This window comes from Platalea leucorodia (assembly GCF_965183815.1).
Source record: "Platalea leucorodia genome assembly, chromosome: 8".
NCBI classification, from domain to species: Eukaryota; Metazoa; Chordata; class Aves; order Pelecaniformes; family Threskiornithidae; genus Platalea; species Platalea leucorodia.
The window spans coordinates 18,069,038-18,088,571 of record NC_138830.1 but is presented as its reverse complement, the minus strand read 5'-3'; the positions used below and the strand labels follow the sequence as shown (position 1 = coordinate 18,088,571).

At 39.3% G+C, this 19,534-nt stretch overlaps 1 protein-coding gene across 7 annotated transcripts in view; it reads right to left on the bottom strand.

Annotated features, from left to right (window-relative positions):
- Positions 1–19,534, bottom strand: part of GK5 (glycerol kinase 5) — a gene marked incomplete at its 5' end in the record, with an annotated part of 34,704 nt that overhangs the window by 11,227 nt on the left and 3,943 nt on the right. For 5 of the 7 annotated variants that reach the window (XR_014228960.1, XM_082319480.1, XM_082319481.1 and 2 more), the window contains 12 exons: positions 2,628–2,713; positions 5,374–5,478; positions 8,815–8,941; positions 10,107–10,167; positions 10,502–10,575; positions 10,664–10,725; positions 11,391–11,466; positions 13,023–13,154; positions 14,128–14,221; positions 14,657–14,732; positions 17,831–17,924; positions 19,140–19,277. Coding sequence is in view for 6 of the 7 variants with exons in the window: in XM_082319480.1 (XP_082175606.1) it covers positions 2,628–2,713; positions 5,374–5,478; positions 8,815–8,941; positions 10,107–10,167; positions 10,502–10,575; positions 10,664–10,725; positions 11,391–11,466; positions 13,023–13,154; positions 14,128–14,221; positions 14,657–14,732; positions 17,831–17,924; positions 19,140–19,277 (1,125 nt within the window). Of the gene's footprint in view, positions 1–2,627; positions 2,714–5,373; positions 5,479–8,814; positions 8,942–10,106; positions 10,168–10,501; positions 10,576–10,663; positions 10,726–11,390; positions 11,467–13,022; positions 13,155–14,127; positions 14,222–14,656; positions 14,733–17,830; positions 17,925–19,139; positions 19,278–19,534 lie in introns of those variants that run through there. The other 2 variants (XM_082319482.1, XM_082319483.1) reach the window with 1 other exon arrangement.

Below are 19,534 nucleotides of genomic sequence, written 5' to 3'. Positions count from 1 at the left end.
TCCCCAACCACTATCATTTTGAGGTCTAAGAAACATTACCATACAATCAATTTGTGTTAGCATCTAGCCAGTGAAGCTAAGGAGACATTACAGTCCCAGAAGTATTCAACTCTATTCGTGTCCCCTTTCATACCATTTAATACACTCAGTTTCTAAATTGATAGATTCTGTTACTGTGAGTCTACTAGCTAAGCATGTTCCACTGAAATAAGCACGGCTTTTCAAAGGCAAAGAAATGCACATTGGTGGATACTATTCATGGTAACTAGATGTCACAGTTAAAGAGAAATCCATTCAGTTTTCTAAGTACAGCTTCTAAATTTGGACTGGGAGTATTAGAATTAGGGAAAAAAAGAGACTGAATCAATGTTTACTAAGAAGCTAGCTGGGGTTCCTTCTGGAGACAGTGTCCAGAAAGCAAGCGGAAGACAAACCCGGAAAGCAAAACAAAAAATCAACCAAACAAAAAAAGAGGTTTTACCAACATCTCTAGAACTTGAATATTAATAGAATTAAAGGTTCAAAAAAGATTCAGGCTAACATTTGTCTACCTCAGGATTCCTGTCTGCAAATATTGAAATTTGGCATGGCTCAACATTTGCTTATTCACAGCACAATTACTCACAGTAAATGCTAAATGGAAGCATCTCAGCATAATCAAGCTTTATACCCCTAAAAATAAATATAATTATTAGATTGGCTGTTTGAGACAAGGTAGCTGGGCTACCTGCAGAAGAAATGAAATTTTTCATTGCCTTGTTCCATTAACATACAAGGACTTACACAAAGGTAAGGTTAAAGATGTTAAGTTTCTTTAGAAAAAGAACCTAGTCCTAGTGATGATCAAACTGAGTATGGTAGACCAATGAAGATTTAAAAAAAAAAAAAAAACAAAACAACAACAAAAAAAACCAACAAACACCAGAAAAAACCTCTTGGACCCACACAGAGATGAGCTGTCAAAAATATTCCATGTAGCTCTAGAATGTATGTATTCAAACTAACAAATTACTATCTAAGACTTCTAAGAGAAAAGAGAAGGTGGTGATTTTTGAGGAAAAAAAAAAAATACTGTTTTCATCTTAATGGCTTTTCTTTGAGTAACACAGTAACTTTTGAACACCTGACAGGTTCAAACATCAGTTGTCTGTACATCAAAGAAGCAGCTGATGGTGGACATTACTCAACCCTCACAGCACAGCAACAGCTTTCCCTTCATCTTGCCTGGTCCATCTGTCCGATACAGTTTATAACGCTAATATTCCAAATGACAACTTGGAGACCTGGGCTACACCACCGAATTTCTTCTGGACAGCAACACTCATTAGAAAAACAAAATTTTGTGGAGACACAGATATTTTCATGTTGACAAACCCACCATGTAGAAACAGCTATGCTGCTGAAAGCGTGCTTTTAGTCAGATTATCTCATGCTGCTTAGGAAAGGGGCATAACTAGATGAAAAAGTTTTGGGGCTCTGAACAGTCCCTAAGCTAGCAACAGCTACATTTGCAAAACCTGCTTATTTTCATTCTGTCTGAAGGTTTGTCTAAGAGCTCTGACTTGCAGCTCTGTCATATTTTGTGGTGACAAATTACAAACTATTATTACCAACTGTCAAACCCATACTGGAAGCAACTGCTGTGTAGCTGAATAGGCAGTATGTCAGCTCCCCAGCTATCACAATTTGTCATTTAATGTAATGTATTAAGGGGAATTCCCATCAATTCCAATCTAGACTAATACGCTAGAATGAACTGCAGCATCAGTATCACCCTTGTTGCTGCCTCTGCACAGGGACAGTAACTCACATCTGTAAAGAGAGGGATCATGAATCAGAGGTGGAAAGGACAGACATGAGGATACATAGGTCTTTAGCATAAATGGAAAGCAAGTAGAAAGAACCCAGAGCTTGTGACCCAGAGGGGATCAAGCAATTGCAGGCAGTTCCTCAAACAGAGAGCAAGGTAAAAGCAAGCTACTGGGAAATGGAGGGGGGACTGAAGTGGAGAACAAATGCCAGGAACTCCTTACTATACACATTGTGCTCAGCAACAAAGCACAAACCCTATTTTAAAGGGAAAAATCTAATTCAGATTAAAATCTACATATCAAAGAAGTGTTTAAATATTACTATCTTTGCTTTTTGTAACACCAGGACTTGCCATCTTGTTTATATTTAAGTATATTTAGGTATTCTGATGAATTGCAACCTACATCTTGAAAAGGGGCAGAATAAAATGAATTATTTTAGAACAGTGCTTAGAAGTATTGTCTCAATGAAGGCTTTGCATGAGGCAGAAAAGCTATGGGATTGGTTTCTGTCTCTGCAGGCACTGCCTGAGTTACCATGGGCAAGTCATTCAGTTTATCTATCCCCCAGGTCTCCATCTGCAAAATTGAAGTAATTTTCCTTTTTTGGAGGGTTTTTCTCATGGGGGGGTGGTGTTTAAGCATTCTCATATGACAATGATCTTTATACATTGTGGTAAGGGACAGAGAATAAGAACCCGAGTAGTACAGAATAAATACTGTGATAAGATGAAAATTACTATATTTAAACATGTAAAAGATAAAATTTTAACTGGGTTATTAAAAATATAGTCTCAATTATATTAATAATTTTACCTGAAAACCTGGAACAAAACAAACACCTTGAGAATCAACAATACTCCGTGCCATTTTTTCTGTTTCATCTAGACTGGCGAAAAGATCTGTAAAGATGCATAAGTCACATGCTTTTATTATTTACTTAAATTTCTTCACATATTACTAAGAGACAAATATCTAGAGTTAGACTATTTCCTTTTGTAATATTCTCAAACTACATGTTTCAAGGGAAATGATCACTTCGCCTGTATTTCACATCCATCAGTCACATAAAAAAAAATCCTATTCAGATGAAGACAAAATTCAAAAGGATGGATCCTCTCATATCTGTTATGTTATAGCCTTCTAATAATCTTCACATCTTGTAAGAGGTCATCAGCTTTCCAAATAGACATAAATGGGAATTGAGAACGCTAACAATGCACCCTAAGTATGCTAAAACCCTAGATGTGCAAAACATAAATTCCCCCCCCCCCCCCAAAAAAAGGTGTTGTTATTGTCAGCCCAAGCACCAAATGACTACATAGTCCTTAATACTCATCATATTTTATCAGCAACCTTAATTTTTTTACAAGTGGCTGACACATAAATATAAACAAGGTAGGTCCTAATATCACCTCTTTGATAGACACTACTGTTATTCCTTGTCTAGCTGGATATCTCTTTTCACAAGTCTATATACATCCCTCTTTAGCCTGTTCTTTACCCACATGCAGTTCTTGTACTAACACCCATCTTCTGTAGTTTTAACTACTAATGTCCTTATGTGGCCACATAACATGTTTTTACAGAAGACTCGAGGTCTCCTGTAAATGAGAGCTATTGCTTTTTCTTGTCTAAAAAGTAAATTTTCCTATCAAAGATAAATTAGGTTAATCTAGCTCAATTTATCTTTGAAAAACCCATCTTGGTAACTTACAAGGAGTTTCAATTTACCTTTGTAACCTTCATAAATTTGTTTGAAAGCTTTGGATTCTACTGTGCCCAGACTAATAAGCCTAAATCACATCTTTTCCTTCTTGTTGTATTTGCTATTACTGAACTATATATAGTACCTCTATGTCAGGACGGAAAATGAAAAAATTACTTAAGATTGACTTCACGTTGAAATTACACATACTACTTTTTCAAAAATTCTTAGAAGTGATCTGATCCCGCTAAAGGAAGCCCATTAAACTAAGTTTGTCTTGCTGCAGAAATTCCTATTTCCAAACCTTTACCGCTATTATATGTCTCATCTTCATCCATGTTGAGCCTCACCATCCTTACTGAGGCCATTAGCTTACCTTGTGTTTTGGCCCAATTCTTTCTGTAGAGCAAAAGTTTTACCCTTTTTATTCGTAAAGCTGATAAAAGTTTCTGAATTCTGCTTCTCTGCAATCACATTTCCAGAAAATAAAGGTCTTACTTATTAGAGAGTTTATAGCAACATGCTTATTTTTTTCTCTCTCTCTAAAACTTCCCCAATTTTTGCCTGTGATAACAACTGTAGGTCATGTCCATTTCACTACTAGCTAGCTAAAAATCCTTTATACTATTGTTCTGCATATACCAATAATATCCATTTTAAGTATGGATGAGTTCTATATCGATAAATGTCCATTTTCAGTATGAGATTTGAAGTAACAAGCTTATATATGTACCACTGATACTTGCATCTGCAGCACTGAACTGTGTATTGAATTGAGTAATTTCCTCAAAAGACTAGCGGCTGTTATTCCCTAGGCTCAGCGAAATGTTGAATGATGAAGACCTGAGGACCAATCTGAGTCATACTTAATCCTTAAGGGCACATACATGAGCATGTATATGCACATACGCACCAGAAGTTGACAGCTTCAAGTATTGTGGAATTTTGTGGTGAGCTACACTTCAGGAAAACCTTTCACAGATAACCCAATATTTGAGACACTAATTCCTTTTTTGCACCCTAGTAAAGGTACATTAAATGTCTAAGTAAACCAAGTAAATAGTTTATTAGAACACTGAGAAAAGTTGTCATATAAACAGTCAGTGGTTTTGAACATCAACTACTACAGAGCTAGTATTTTTCTTAGTCTTTTATTCATGTGGAATGCAAATCTTTTCATTACATAATAGTCACAGCCAAAAGGCACATTACTTCTATGTGAAGCAACATATACAACACCATTACTTTGAAAAATAAAGTTCTTCATGTTATTTTCATATAACTCAAACCTGTTATTAATTCTGAGATGTACAGATGTACAGCTAGAGATGTCTCAAAAGCATTACAGCAACTGTTTGTGGAATATTGCATTTACAGTCATGTTACCTAGACTTAATCGATAGTCAATTTCTGTGTTTCTCCTCAACTGAAAATTCAAGCCCAAATACCCTAAAACAGCACACATCTAACTTTAGACAGGTCTCCGTTACACCATTTCTATTCAAGTCTGGATGCCACGTTAAAAAAATAAAAGAAGGCATCAGGAAGTTCGGCAGGTTCAAGAGAAAGCAAGCGAGGAGTAAAATGTTTCAGGAAAAAAGCCTACATAGGTAGGAGGGTCTGAGAAGCAGTCTGATGAGGAGATGATTGCGCAAACCAAACTTCCTGCAGTAAACACACTCAGCAGAGAACCTACTAATAAGACAGTGCATTTTCTACTCTCCAAAACACATCGGCTAGTTTCTTCAATTATGGATAATAAAAACCAAGTCCAATAACATAACTAAAACCCCATAAAACAGTTTCTTTAGTAGTAATATATTTTATCCTCTATAAAATTAAAGAACTACTTACTTATATCCTGAGCCCATTTTATGGCAGTGCCAATGTCTGACATACAGCCTTCAGTTAAGTAAACAACTTCTTCCCCAATCTTCCAACCAATCAGTGGATACAGACCTTCGTTATTTTCCATGAAACAAAAAAAAAACAACCACCTAGTTAAATTAAATGTTTCCAGAAAAACATAGACAAGCACCCCCCCCAACAAACCCAACTAAAAAAAAAAAAAAAAAAAAAGTAGTTTTTATTCAAGTCCTTTGCAGAATTCAAGATAAAAAAAATGTCACTGATGGAGGTTAAATGTATTGTTTAAAAATTTAGTGATGGAATTACAAATTACTCAAACAACAGTTTGTTAAACCAAAGTTAACCTAAAAAAAAAAATTCACTATAAAATTACAAAAAACACCCCCTCTTTAACCTAAAGAGAAGAGCTATCTGCACTTGCTTTTTTTTTAAAAATGATAAGAGATCGTATATACTTAAACATTTATCAATGTTTTGTTATTCGTTTTCAACCTATCTAATTTTCCCCAATGGTTTCTAAGAAGTCAGAATTTACTTCCCAAAACATAAAACATGAAGGCTGGCCTTTCAGATTGGAAGCACAAATACTGAAACAGACATATACATGAGGGAAAAAAAAAAAGGGGGCAACACAAACTTAGAACATAGATTTTATTCATAGAAGAGGATGAAAGAAATATTTTTTTTTATTCCTTTTTCAATATGCAATGCTTCCTCACATAGAAAGCAAAAAAAGAAAAGAAGTTTCATGATTTGTCCATCCTTGTCCCCAACAAAGGCTACTGCCAATTAACTGTGGCATTTTACCTGTATGTTTGCCTAACATAAATGACAAAAGAAACATCCAAACTCTTCAAAAATATTTGGTGACATACTTTGTCTGTAACTACAAAAGATTAGCACTTTTAAGGTTTACATGATGGGATTTTCAGGAAGTTATGACTTCCACCAAATAGTTTTGGCTTTGCAGTGACTCAAAAAAAAAATTTTTCAATTATTTTGAATTTTTTTTCCTTATCGCTCATAAGGCAGGCAGAAATACATAGGGCAACACACTGTTAGTTTATTCAAAAACACAGTACAGCACATTTCAAAGAGCCATCTGCTTGAAGATACTATTACATTAGAAATAAACAGTCAATAATGGGGATAAACCTGACAATTTGTTCTCCCCTTTGCCCTCTCACAGATATGTTGAAACTTTAACAAAGAAAAGAGAGACATACTGCTTACAACTGTCAGCGTGAACACAAAGACCTTGTTTGATATCTGTGTTAGTAAGGACATAGCACGGAAGTCCTGCAGAGTACTGCTTTTAATGCTAAAGCAAGACGACTTCGTTATCTAGCTGAACAGTAGACGTTCTCCAGCACTGCAGCTGGACAAATGGTTTTTCAGGTCACTTGGTAAGAACCTAAGCATTCAGTGGCCACTGCAATAAAAACTTCACCCAACCCCAGTACCGTAACTGTTGGAGTGAAGAAACCACCCAGACCTTATGGGACCCTGCTCAGGACTCAGAGATCACGGGTAATGCAACAAAGGTAAATTAATCCCAATAACTATAGGACCAGAAAAGCATCAGAAGGATCTAGGGATTCTACTTTTTCATGGTGACTTTGCTGATATACAAGTGTCTCTTACAGAATCATCTCCAGTTTGCTTGCCTGTGTCCAAAAGAGTGGCATGGTAGTACTAGTGCAATTGCAGAAACTTGGTTAGTGCTGGAGGCACTCTGGTGCTTACAAGGCAAAACAATTAGCAGTATCTATTTAGATTAAAATTTGTATTTGTCTCTTGAAAGGAAAAGGTGATACACATATCTTCAGATCCTTGGTGCGGGCCTCCCTTACAGTCTGTATTTTCTACCAAAGGTGAAGCTGCAAACAGCAAGATCAAACAATTCACTGAGTCAAAAGTCCCAGAGAAGGACAGCTAATTAGGGACAGAGAAGTCCATCAGGTGGCCTTCCTAAAGATGCTCACACCAGAATCTCTAGTAGTATAAGATAATCTACCTCTAGGGAACAGATCAACATGATACTTGGCACGACCACAGTTACTAAGAACTATCAGACTGCCAGAAGGGTAGATTTAAAATCTATACAACACGCTTCCATCACTGAATTGTGAGAAGTGCTGTTCTCAAAGGAACTATTTTTTTTAAACTGTCATATATAGCAACTAAATGTAGATCAGAAACTAGAACAGCAGCTAATGAATAGCTTGCACAAGGATGCTATTAGGGATTCATCTTGCAGTCTTAAATACATACATCAACTTTAAAGATTGAACACATTACATTTCATGCCCAGGGCACTGAGAAAGCTAAGTACCTAACTTGTCCTACTAATCATACCACATGACAGCCAAAGAACATAGGGAAAATAATTTTTACATAAATAACAGCTTAAAGCAGTAAAAGTTTCACAGAACTGCCTTAAAGATTTCAACTCCCATCAGATCACAATAGCCATACATTTTCTTAGAAGAAATCAAAAGAGAAAAACCCTACAGCATGTTTTTGCTATTACATTTCCACAGACTACATACGTCTGATTTCCTAAGTAACAGTATCATTTTAATGACATGATTAATTAGCTTAAAAAGCATTTGCATTCATAGGGAATTCAATGTCCGTGCTATTCCATTCTGACACATCTCCTGTATTTGCCAAAGTCCTTCCAGACTTCAGCTGGTAAGTCTCCTCAGCACACTGCTGTCCTCCTCCCCAGCCCCACCCCTCCCATTTTAAATTGTAGGCTTCCTGAAATTAGTAACTGTTTACAAATATGACAAACACAGAGAGACTGTGCAGGCAAGTTTACTTCAGTATCATCTGTTGCGCTCTTGACAAATAGCCATCTATAACAAATTAACAAGCTTGACAGACCACAAATGTTCAGAACAACAAAGTTTTAAACACTAGAAACACATTGGGGAGCCCATTTCTAGTATTTTAAAAGAAAACTAGTAATTGCTAATCCTCCATTATCTCTCTCCAGGTACTTCAAAGCATAAGGTCTCAAGAGGAAGAACTTACAGCGATCCACTGGAACATTTTGATGTGAGAAGCCAGAGGACCAATCCCCTTTTTCTCCATTCCTGTACTGTATAATACTGCTATCAAGAAGAACAGGTGAAGGAAAAAAAAAAAAAAAAAAAGGAGGGATGCAGGTAGCAGACATAATTATTAGTGGTGTTACTTAAATTCTCTTCTTGAGAAGCATATTTCAGGATAACCAAGATCTAAATTTCTAATTAAAAATTTCCATAGTCTTCTGTTCTGAACACACTTACAAGCTGTTTTTCTACAGCTAAAGACAGAACGAAAAGCATAGCCCTGTTTTATCCTTTTTTGTACCCTCATCATTAACAGCTGCCAAGTAACATGAAGCACTCCAAAACTAAAATTTCACTAGTTTACCTCTCCGTGATGCAAAGAGATGCTCTCCAGTATTCACATTCCAAAAACCACCTGTTCCCATCGTCAATTTAACATCTCCTGGGTGAAAGCAGCATTCTCCAAACATGGCTGACTGCTGGTCAGCTACCTGCCATACCAACAAAACCAATATGACAAGTTAGCTACCAACTACCAGCCTACAATGCTGCTGGATTTTAAAATATCAATGCAAACACTTCAGAGTTCTGAATACAAATAACCATTCAGGAAAGAACTGAGCATAAAGAGAGGATTCATATACAATTTCTTAAGTATTTGCAGGCCATTCCTGCAGTCAGATTTATCACTAGAATCAAATGACACCACGTTTGGACACAACATGAACATCTGTAGTATTGCTTGCAACACTGAAAAATAAGTTATGGAAACAAAAGAAATATTTTATGGTTTAGTATTTGACAAGGATAAACGGGGCATTTGCAATGCCAGGGAGCAGAACAGAGTAGCTTGGCTTGAATTCCTCTTCCCCCAAATAGAAAGTTGAAGTTTTGAGGTCTCACCTTCCTTTTTCCCTGCTACCCCTCCTGTAGCAAATTATTCCATGCTCAGTTTTTCAACAATGATGATGGTTATTAAATGTATTTACTTATGTTTGTGCCTTGGTGAAACAGTACATTTACAGATAAATTGAGTCTACAATTCTTTAAAAATAGCAAAAGAAATTCATGTTAGATAGATGACATTTCTTCCATTTAGCTCAATTCAAGCAGATTTTCCTACAAGTCATCACTTTACAAAAATAATGGGTTTTTCTTATCCAAATCCTAACTACTGAGGCAAGAACATGTTATTCTCCATTTATTTTTAGTGAAAAAAAGAAATGAAAGGTACCACAAGTGGATCTATTAAATACTCTTACATTTGTGTAGTGTCTTACTGAAGTCAAGCCAGGATGGACCCCATTGCACAACTTTATATAGAACAACTAATTTTAAGCCCGAGAGAGAGATGTTACAAAAGCTTAGAGCAGAACCGAGCTCTGTTAAGTCCTACATTTGGTACTTAATCATTTGGTCATCTAACCTTAATGGACCTCAACCTCTAGAAATCCCTTCCCACTCTTCTCTCCTCTTTTCCCCCTAAGGTTGTAGACTGAGTTTTTGGAGAAAAATTCAAGAACCAGTTCTACTTTAGTCATGTCATAGAGAAGGAAGAGAGAATACTTACTAAACAAGCAAGTATTAAATCAAAGCTAGGTAAAAAGAATATAGGTACAAATACACAGATTTAAGTAAGAAAACTTTTTCACTCACCAGTGCCATTATTGGAATAGGTACCCCAAATATTTCAGAGTCAGCTGATCCGAAGTTGAAGCTTAAAACAAATGTTACGAAGAAATATCACAACACCAAATTGACCTTTTTTTAAAAAATGAAATCTAGATATATAAGGCCTGGGTCTGCATCACATATGAAAGGTAATGCTACTGATTTATTTTAAAGAAAGCATTAAAACTATCACTTTAAGAAATACCGATAGTAAAAATAAAGCTTTGGATGTAGTGTTAAAAAAGTACATCTGCATATAAAAATATTTTTTTTTGGTGTGTATCTATATATTACTTTGCCTGTGCATGTTATACAGTATTTTTCTAAAGGCAATTAATTTAACAGGTATCATATTCTTTTAAATATGCCTTCATAGTTACCTTGTGTCTTTCACTGGAGGATAAATAGACATTGGAATGGAAAGTAAATTACACAAAGTGGGGTTCCAACATTTCTGAAATAATATGGAAAAGGTAAAAATGTCAGCAACTCTCTCAGAAGCACAATAAATAGCAACAACACTTTTTCAGAACAGCACATACCATAAAGGGTTCAAAAATGCCTGTAGCACTGGCATTTGAGTAATCTGTAGCATACACAGAACCTACCATAAAAAAAAAGAACAAAGTAAGATTTTAGATATCCAAATATTTAAGAGACATTTTCAGCATACTGTTTCTTTAAACATCTCAGTGGCTTCCACGAAATATAAACTCAGTGTCTATAGGCAAAATCGTAACGATATAATGAGCACACAAACTTTACCTGGTGCTGACTATAACTTGTACATATTAATTACCTTATTTTACCCCCATGAAACTGGCTAGAAGAGAGCCAGTACTTTTGACAACATCACTGTCTGTCACAATCTATCCAATTGCTCAGGCATTAGCCCTGAGCAGAGAAACTTGTAATTCTTCCACATTTGTAACAGGTCTTTGTTCTTTTTCTTTCACAGGTACTTTTCTTCAATCGAGGCCAATTAGTTCTGGTAGTCCTCTTTAAATCTTAAATGCTTAAAAGATTGATTATACTGAATAATTATTTCCCTTTCTGACTACCCCTCCAGGCATGCCCAAAGAATAATTAATTCAGAAGTTTTTTTTTTTAAAACAGTACATATATTACAATATTCATCAATTATAAAAAAAAGCACAAATTGGCAAAAAAGTATTTGAATTCTAGGAACTATCAATGACAGTCATGGACATCATTACTTATCGATTCCAGTATGTTTTATTAATGTTTAAGAGGAACTGTAACATTCACCTTTAGTCAATCTATACAGTAACCACGTGTCAACTGTTCCAAAGCAGCAGTTATTTTTTTTGGCAGCTTCTTCAGCCTAGGAATAAATATACATACAAAAAAAGTATTTACAACTGGGTACAATAAAGAGGAACATATTTCCCGATTCCTTTTCTCATTTTCTTCGTGGTTAATGATAATGTCCCCAGAAAATAAGTCTCTGCCAATATTTCGTCTAAAAAAAATGGTGAGTCAGCTATATAAGTCACGTTACCCTACAGTTCATGCTCCTAGAAGATAATAAGCACAGTTTCTTACATTTCCTGCTAAGGAAAGAAAAGCAATTAATTTTCTACTGCGGTGGCATCAGAGCCTTAAGAAGGGAAACTTTATAGTCAAAATTATAACAGTGGTGAAGGAGTGGCAAATAAAGAAAACAAGGTCCTGCATACTGCACTTAAATAAAAAACTAGCAGAAAGCAAAGAAATAAGTGCATTTTAAAATACATGCTTGAGAACAATAAATACAGACCCATCATTTTCTGGTTTATGATGTCTGTAAAGAGTTCAAAATGTTATTTTCCTTGGGATTTTTTTCCCCTTTAAAATGGGAAATTCAGGTTTCATCTAATTTCTACTAACTGATTTCTGAACAGAATTCAGAAAAAGAACACACAAACTAGTTCACTCAAAACATGACTGAATACATTAATCTCTAATTAAGAGCCTTGAGTTTTTGAGCTTCTTGGTTTGAAAGTCACATATTTTAAGTATCAGTGCCTGAGAAAATGTGGGAGAATGTTCATCTCACACTGAAAACTCAGCAGCTACATAACCTTCAATTCTATAATCCTCCAAATTCACACCTTATTTTCAACAGGTCCAACCAAAACATGCCAGTAAAAAACTATACTTGACCATCTCAGTAGTTAGTTTCGTGACAGAAAATACCAGACAAAACTCAAAGGATTTCAGTGTTTCTTTACACAAGGCAGAAAATTGATGATAACCATTTTCTTCAAAAATAACTCGAAAATTAAGATAGAAAATAAGATGACTGAAGTTGTAAATACAATAGGAAGAAACAAGGAAAACGGTAAGGATTAGAGCAAAGAATATAGCAACAAATAGCTCAGTGCTCATTAGTCCATTAGATTATTCCAGCACAACTTATTTTACTTGTGGTTTCCAATTTACACTACAACAAAATGCAAAATAAATTGCAGTATTTGATTACTCAGTGTGATATTATTTGTGAAACTGTAAACACTGGAATAACACGGAGTGGAAAGATAAGAGTGCCAGTTGAAAATAAATACAACTGTCATGCAAAACTAGAGTGCAAACAACTTTCAAACAAAGTACAATTACTAATTGTATAATTATATGAAGTGAAATAAGGTGACTTGACTATGTTTCTTCTGCACGAAGAAAACTTTTTACTACTACACATTTACAGAATCAGAGGAAAAAGTTGTACAAACATGAGTAGATATTTAGGTAGACAGGCTTTGAACATTAACACAGATACAAGTCTGTGGTTCTTTTGAGGAAAAGAACAAGCAAGACAAAACTGAAGAGGTTACAAGCAACCTAAGCCACTACCCATTATTATGACTTAAGAAAGCTATTATTTTTCCCTTTCCAGCTTACCTCATGTATGTTTTTAAAAACCCATGACAACTTCATAGAAGTTTGTTGTGTTGAAAAAGTAAGAAAACTTGGCACCAAATATCGATCATTCCCAGTCAAGAAATGAAGCACTGTAAAAATAACATGGACTACCTGTTTTAAAAGAAAACAGTTCCTTAATTTTTAATCACTCCCTTTAAAGGTTTCTGATCAATTATCTTTAAAGGATGACAACACAGATGAAAGCTGCTGACATGAGATTAGATTCAGAATGCTAAAATTCTGTTAGACAACCCCTACATAGGATTTCAACAGATAGGCTTCCCACAACAAATACGACAGGAAAGAGCAGCCGCGCTGAGCAAGTCTGTTTTACTGACTTCTGCTGGCACGCTGATAGAGACTGCTCTGCATTACGAACACAGGTCACCTATATGAGCACAATGCATGGTGTGGTTGGTAGCGCTCCATGCTGCTATTCCAGTGAAAGTTCTCCTACAGTGGACAGGCTCAATCATGTTTTAGTAAATTAACCAAAATTTAATCAAGTTTTCATTCACAAAAGAAATCAGTGGCAAAACCAAGAATTCAGCTTCTTATTGTGAGTGGGCTAGTTAGTTTCCACTTACAGGAAAAGTAACTTCAGTTTTTCCACTTAGAGCAAATCTTTCTCTTCTAAAGGTATGAAGCACAAGCCATAAGCAGCATAAAACGTACCCTTTATAGATAATCTGAGCAAAGAGTACATTAAAAAAAAAAAAAAAATCCACAAACAGAAAACCCAAAACATTGCCAACCGAGAACTACCTACATCCAAAAATTATGCTGTAGCAGTGCTATTGTGCAACATTTTGATACAACAAAGAGACTAAAAAGTAACAAAATGTGGGCTAGACCTACAGATATCTTTTCCTATAATCAATTATCTTCAGGCTATCGGTACTGCATTTTTTTGTTGATACTATCATCCATGCTAATCGTGCTCAGTTAAATGTTTTTAGGCAATAGCATGTCATATTAACATGTTAACAGGACACTTGCAGTATTTCACATATTGCCCTTACTCTTTATAAAAATGAAACAGTTCTGGTATGTCCGAGCAGTATCTAGCTCAGCACAGTTTTACCTTCAGCAGAAGGGACTTATTCCACGAATTCACAAGTTCAGCACTTCTTAAGTCTCGCCAACTTATGAAATTATGAAAAGGTTTCCCTGTCCTCCTGAAAAACAGTATTTAAACATTCCCATTTAAAACTACAGAACATACACTGCCCAAAAAATTCAACATCATTCACCATTTCCAGTCAGGACACTTAACACTAGGTCAATTCCTAAAATAAGCACATATCCTCCTGGTGGATTTGAGGAATTAGTAATAGGCACACAGACATTTTGAGCGTGAGGCTTCTCAGCAGAATTAAAAATTACGTATGTATTCATCTCTTCCAAAGTACTAAGAACAAAACAAAAAGGACATACACTTACAAACTGTTCGGAACGGCTGTAAGGTGTGGCTGTGCAAACACAAAAGAACATGAGTGACTGACATTTGTTGCTTTCAGGTTGTGACTTGACTGCGTTCAACATTTCTACAGTCTGATTCTATGAATACAAATGAATACAAATTCATTTTAAACAACACGCAACATACATACTTGTGCCATGTAATGAAAGTTCCTCTCTGCGTTGAGATGCCAAGACCAGCAATTTGCCTCATGTGAAGTCCCGCAGCTAAAAAAAAAAAGGCCACACAAAAAAACCATTTATTTGAAGAAACAAACAAAAATACAACTTTTCCAATATAACTATAAAACCTATGGAATACTTAGGAAATTAAGAATTTAAGAGAACATAAATCTCTACAGACCGGCCAACTAAGTGGCCAGAGCAGTGAAATATCAGCGAACTCTGAGTCAGACCAACTGATTCCAAACCAGGTGAATAAGCCTATGTATTTTACAAAAGCAGTTGTGGCACACTGACCCTTTCCACCTTCTGAAAGGCCTGTTGATACTTCACATGAACAATCCCAGAGACAGGCAGGCAGGTTACATATGCCTATATAAACAATTAAAATGTGCATGGATGCATGTGAACAGAAGCACAAACAGAAGGAGTAAGTACCTTTACAAACTGATGGAAAGAAATTCCATAAAGGAACAAACCTAGATTGATTCTGTAGGCAGTAAAGAGATTAATGTCAAGACACTGTGATTTTTTACATCACTTTAATAATGACATGTCTCACCTTAAATATTTATATTCCTTAAGTAATCTTTCAAAATTCCTAAGAACAAATTTGCTTAAACCACGTATCACTGAATGCAACAAAGTATACTTCAAATTCAGAAGTATAAAAATGTAAATTTGCATATACCCCAATTTTGCTGTTAAACCTTACCTTCAAATAACTGTTACAGTACATTTTTTTCTAATATATATAACTGTAAATAATTAAATATGTCCACAGCTATTTTCAAAGCAGCTCTGGTCAGCTTCCCAAGTACCTCCATGCATGCTTCCAGAAGGAAAATTATGTGAAAAAACTATACATTACGAAATTCCACTTAAACGACTGACTACCTATTTTGTCCAAAGCACTGTTACTCTGAAGGGCTCTCAATCCCGCTACTTGAACAAATCACAGGTTAAGTAGGTCCTGCTCATACGCGTTCTTAGATTAACTTTCACATGCAACGTCACTCATTTGCGTAAGCATATCCTGCAGACTCTACAACCGACAGCCTCTGAGCTACAATTATAGAAGGGGTTTCATAGAGAAAGGGCACGTCTTGCTCTGCCGACCTCTACATGTGGTTCTGCACCTTCCCTTGTGCTGGTCCTTGCATTCACGCAGGCAGCGGCATCGAGGCCCTCTATCAGCTGGAAATTAAATCAGTGCTTTCACAAGGCTCCAACTGCCTGCACAAGTGCTGCTGGTAGTGGGAGCGTACAGGAGGAGGACCTGGGAGGGGGTTGCTTGAGAATGGCAGTATTTCTTTTTCAGTAGCAGCTGGGTCTAAACTGAAGGCAAAGCCATACCAGTACTGCTGCAGCTCACTGCGGATTGGAGTGGCATGTCTTACTCCTCCCCATCTCCACAGGCTGCACGCTCCCACCACTTTTCCTGCGACAACTATCATGCTCTCTAGACCCCAATGAGAACAGAGCTAACTTCCATTAAAGAGAAACACAAAACAGAAGACAAAGCACAGATACTTTTCAGCTAAGCTGGTGAGCTAAGCTGTCTCCTGGAATGGTTGAACATGTACCAGAGTGTGAGATAGGGGTGGGACCATGCAGCCAGAAGCAGTTTCCACCTTTAGGTAGTACTGAACTGCATCAGCTCATCCAGCACATCGAATCACATGCTTTAGCTCCACAAGCCCTGTAAACTGAAGTGCTCCTATGCCTTCTTTCTGCTTCCAGACAGCCATTCCTGCGCCTGGTACTACACCCTCTCTTGCACTGGCACAAACATTTGTGAAGCTCTGCTGGCATAAACAACCGCACAGTGATTTGACTCAGAAAACTGCTCTGGACTTGAAACAACCCTGCAAAAAGGAGGGATGAACTGCTGCTTTTGACAGCAGCGTGGGATTATGCTCACTTACATTACACAACCACTTAAAAATGACTTGCCGACAGCGTGCACAGCGTGGCCGCAAGAAAAGCTTCCCCTTTTAAAACTAGCTGAAAAATCTTGCTTCCTGATTTGCCCCACAGAATGGGAGTGAAGGAAGCTAGTAAGGTCTTTAGGGGCTGAGGTGACATTGCTATTCCTGTGACAGAACAGTTGTGGCTGCTGAGAAAACAGAACAAGAGCCCAAAATAATCAGCTGCAGCTTACACCTGGTAACAGTTACTTTCTCTGTCCCCTAGGCTGCCTTCCAAAGGAAGAGATAAGCGCAGTTTTGCCTTGAGCCAGGCTTGGAGGCAGAGCAACACTTGGAGACCAAACTGCAAGTGGCTGAACAGGAGGAACTTTAGGCACTGTAAGAAAGAGTACGATGCGCACACACGTGACAAGGCGGCTGGGGCACTGTGAGAAAGCAAGCTTGGGTGCAGCTGACAGGTCCACGGCATCAGCGTGGCACAGAAGGTGATCCATGCTGGATTACAGAATGCTGGAGCTGGTATAATGGGAAAGCTGTGGGAGTTGTAGAGAGTAAGTGCACAGTTAGAGCAGAATCCAGAAAAGGGGGGGGCAAAAAAACACTTCAGAAGTTTGGCAGAAAAGGGAGTTGTGTGTGGTTTAGTGCGTGGAGTAATAGGAAATTTTAGGCTAAAGTACAAATAGAAAGGAACAATAATACAGAAATCGGATGGTAAGAACCATTTGTAGTTTGAATGGGGAAAGCGCGAATATCGGGTTGTAATCAAGCAAGCACAACTATGCAGCATCCTGCTTTCATTCTCATAGGCTCACAACTGCATGCACAAAGCGGCAGTGGAATAATGGGGAATTGGAAGGGGAAAACAAGCCTACTCTCTGTTTGTACACAGAGGCATCTGGAGGAAGGCAGACACTGGGGGAGAATAAACATACAAAAAGCTGGAGCAACAAGGCGCTATCACTGACGTGTAAATCGAGTATGCACACCGCTTCTGGTTCCACTTCAATCCTAATCTGGCCCCACTGAAAGAAAAAAAGCAATTAAAGTGTCCTGTTTTACATAATGATTGAATAAGCCCTAAAGCATGTTGTAGACCTGTGCTCAGTGATGAATTTTCAGTACTTTTAAAAAATAAATAATCTTACCTAATTAACTAACTTTACTAATTTTGATGAATAATTAATTAACTTCTCAAACTTCATAAGCCATTACCTTGTACAGCCTCTTTTATTACACCAACAAACTGACTCCAGAGCACTTCAGGATCTAATTCAACCCAGCCAGGACGAGGATAAAGCGATTCCACCTGTTCACGAAAGACACACACCATTGTTATGATCCCTAGCTCACAGAAACCAGCATTCTTGTGAAAGCTGGTGCAAACACATTTAGTTTTGCTTTTTTTTGTTCTTAGTTTTCTGAATCTACCGCAAGCGGAGAAACAACACAGCGTTTTGTCACTTCTAAAACACAGTTGAACGTGGGTGTGTGATCTCTAGAAGACCTCCTCTGTTCATAGAGAATAAAGAAGCCCAAACCCCCAGAACTGGGGAGCCTGTAAACCCTTTTCAGGGCTCCAAACTGTAAACCAGGTTTCTCAGAAAGTCTTTTGGCTCTGCTGCTGAACTCGGACGTCGATCCCTCTGAGCAGCTCGCCAGCAGCGCGGCACAGCAGGCCAGAGGTGGGCTTCCAGCGAGGGAGGGCCAGCTCCGCTGAGACCATCCCCTTCCACCTCTGAAAGCCCATCAGGTTTCTCACGCTTCCCCTCGCTTCAATATTTTCCTTGCAAGAGCTAACAATAAAAAAGTTAATTCTGGAGATTGTCTTCATCCCAAAATCACGAGCCGTGCAAACCAAAAGCAGCCTGAAATTCGTGTTCCAAAGTTAACGCTTTTTAACGCAGCACTGTTACATAATGGGACGTGTGGACATGCAGGACCTACGCAAGCCTCCGCTATGCCCTACTAACAAAAGGCGTTTTGTTTTAAGAGGGATTAGTTGATAAGCGACTAAAGCGAAGTGAACAGGGGAAGGTGGGCGGCAGCAAACGCCAGGAGGTAACGGGGCGAGCGCACCGGCGGTGCCCGCGGGGTACCAAGCGGGCCGGGGGTTTTGTCTCAGCCAGGCCGGTCGGAGGGCCGCCGCGAAGCCGTCCCCGTCCCCGTCCCCCCGGCTCAGGGGATGCCGCGCACTGGGAAGAGCCACGCCGGGTGAGCGCCTGCCAACCCTGCCCACGCCGAGCCCCGCCCGGGCAACCCCGGGCCAAGCCGCCGCCTCCCGGGACCCCGCCGGCGTGAGGGACCCAGAGACCCGCAGGTCAAAACCGCCCGGCACTCGGGGGAGAGCGGGCACGCTCGGCCCCGCCCGCAGGCGGCCGCCCCCGCCGACGGCTCCCGAGGCAAAGGCCGCCCCAGGCTGCCCTCGCCCGCCGCGTCCCGCCGCTCGGCCCGGCGGCGAGGCGAGGGCGCCGCCCCGCAGCGCGCCCGCCGCTGCCCCCCGCCCCCCCCGCCGCGGATTCACCTTCCTGCAGCTGGAGCCTCTGACCGCGGCCGCCCGGTCATAGACGTGGCACTTCACCAGCGTGCTGCCCACGTCCACCCCCACCACGAACCGCGCCGGGGCGGCGGCGGCGCCGCTCTCCTGCTGCCCGCACGGCATCGCCCGCCGCGCAGAGACCGCGGAGTGCGGCGGGGCCGCCGCCGCCCGCTAGAAAACCACCGCCCCGCCGCGGGGCGGGCGCCCGGCCGGCCTATGGGCGCGGGCAGCGCGGCGGCGGGAGGCGGGTCGCGGTGGCGCCGGGCTGGCAGGTGGCGCCCGCCGCCGGCGGGGGCGGGCCTGGGGGCGGCCTCCGCAGGCCGCGGCCTGGCGGCGGCTCGGGAGCCGTGGCCCCCGTGGCCCCCTGCGGCAGAGGCCGG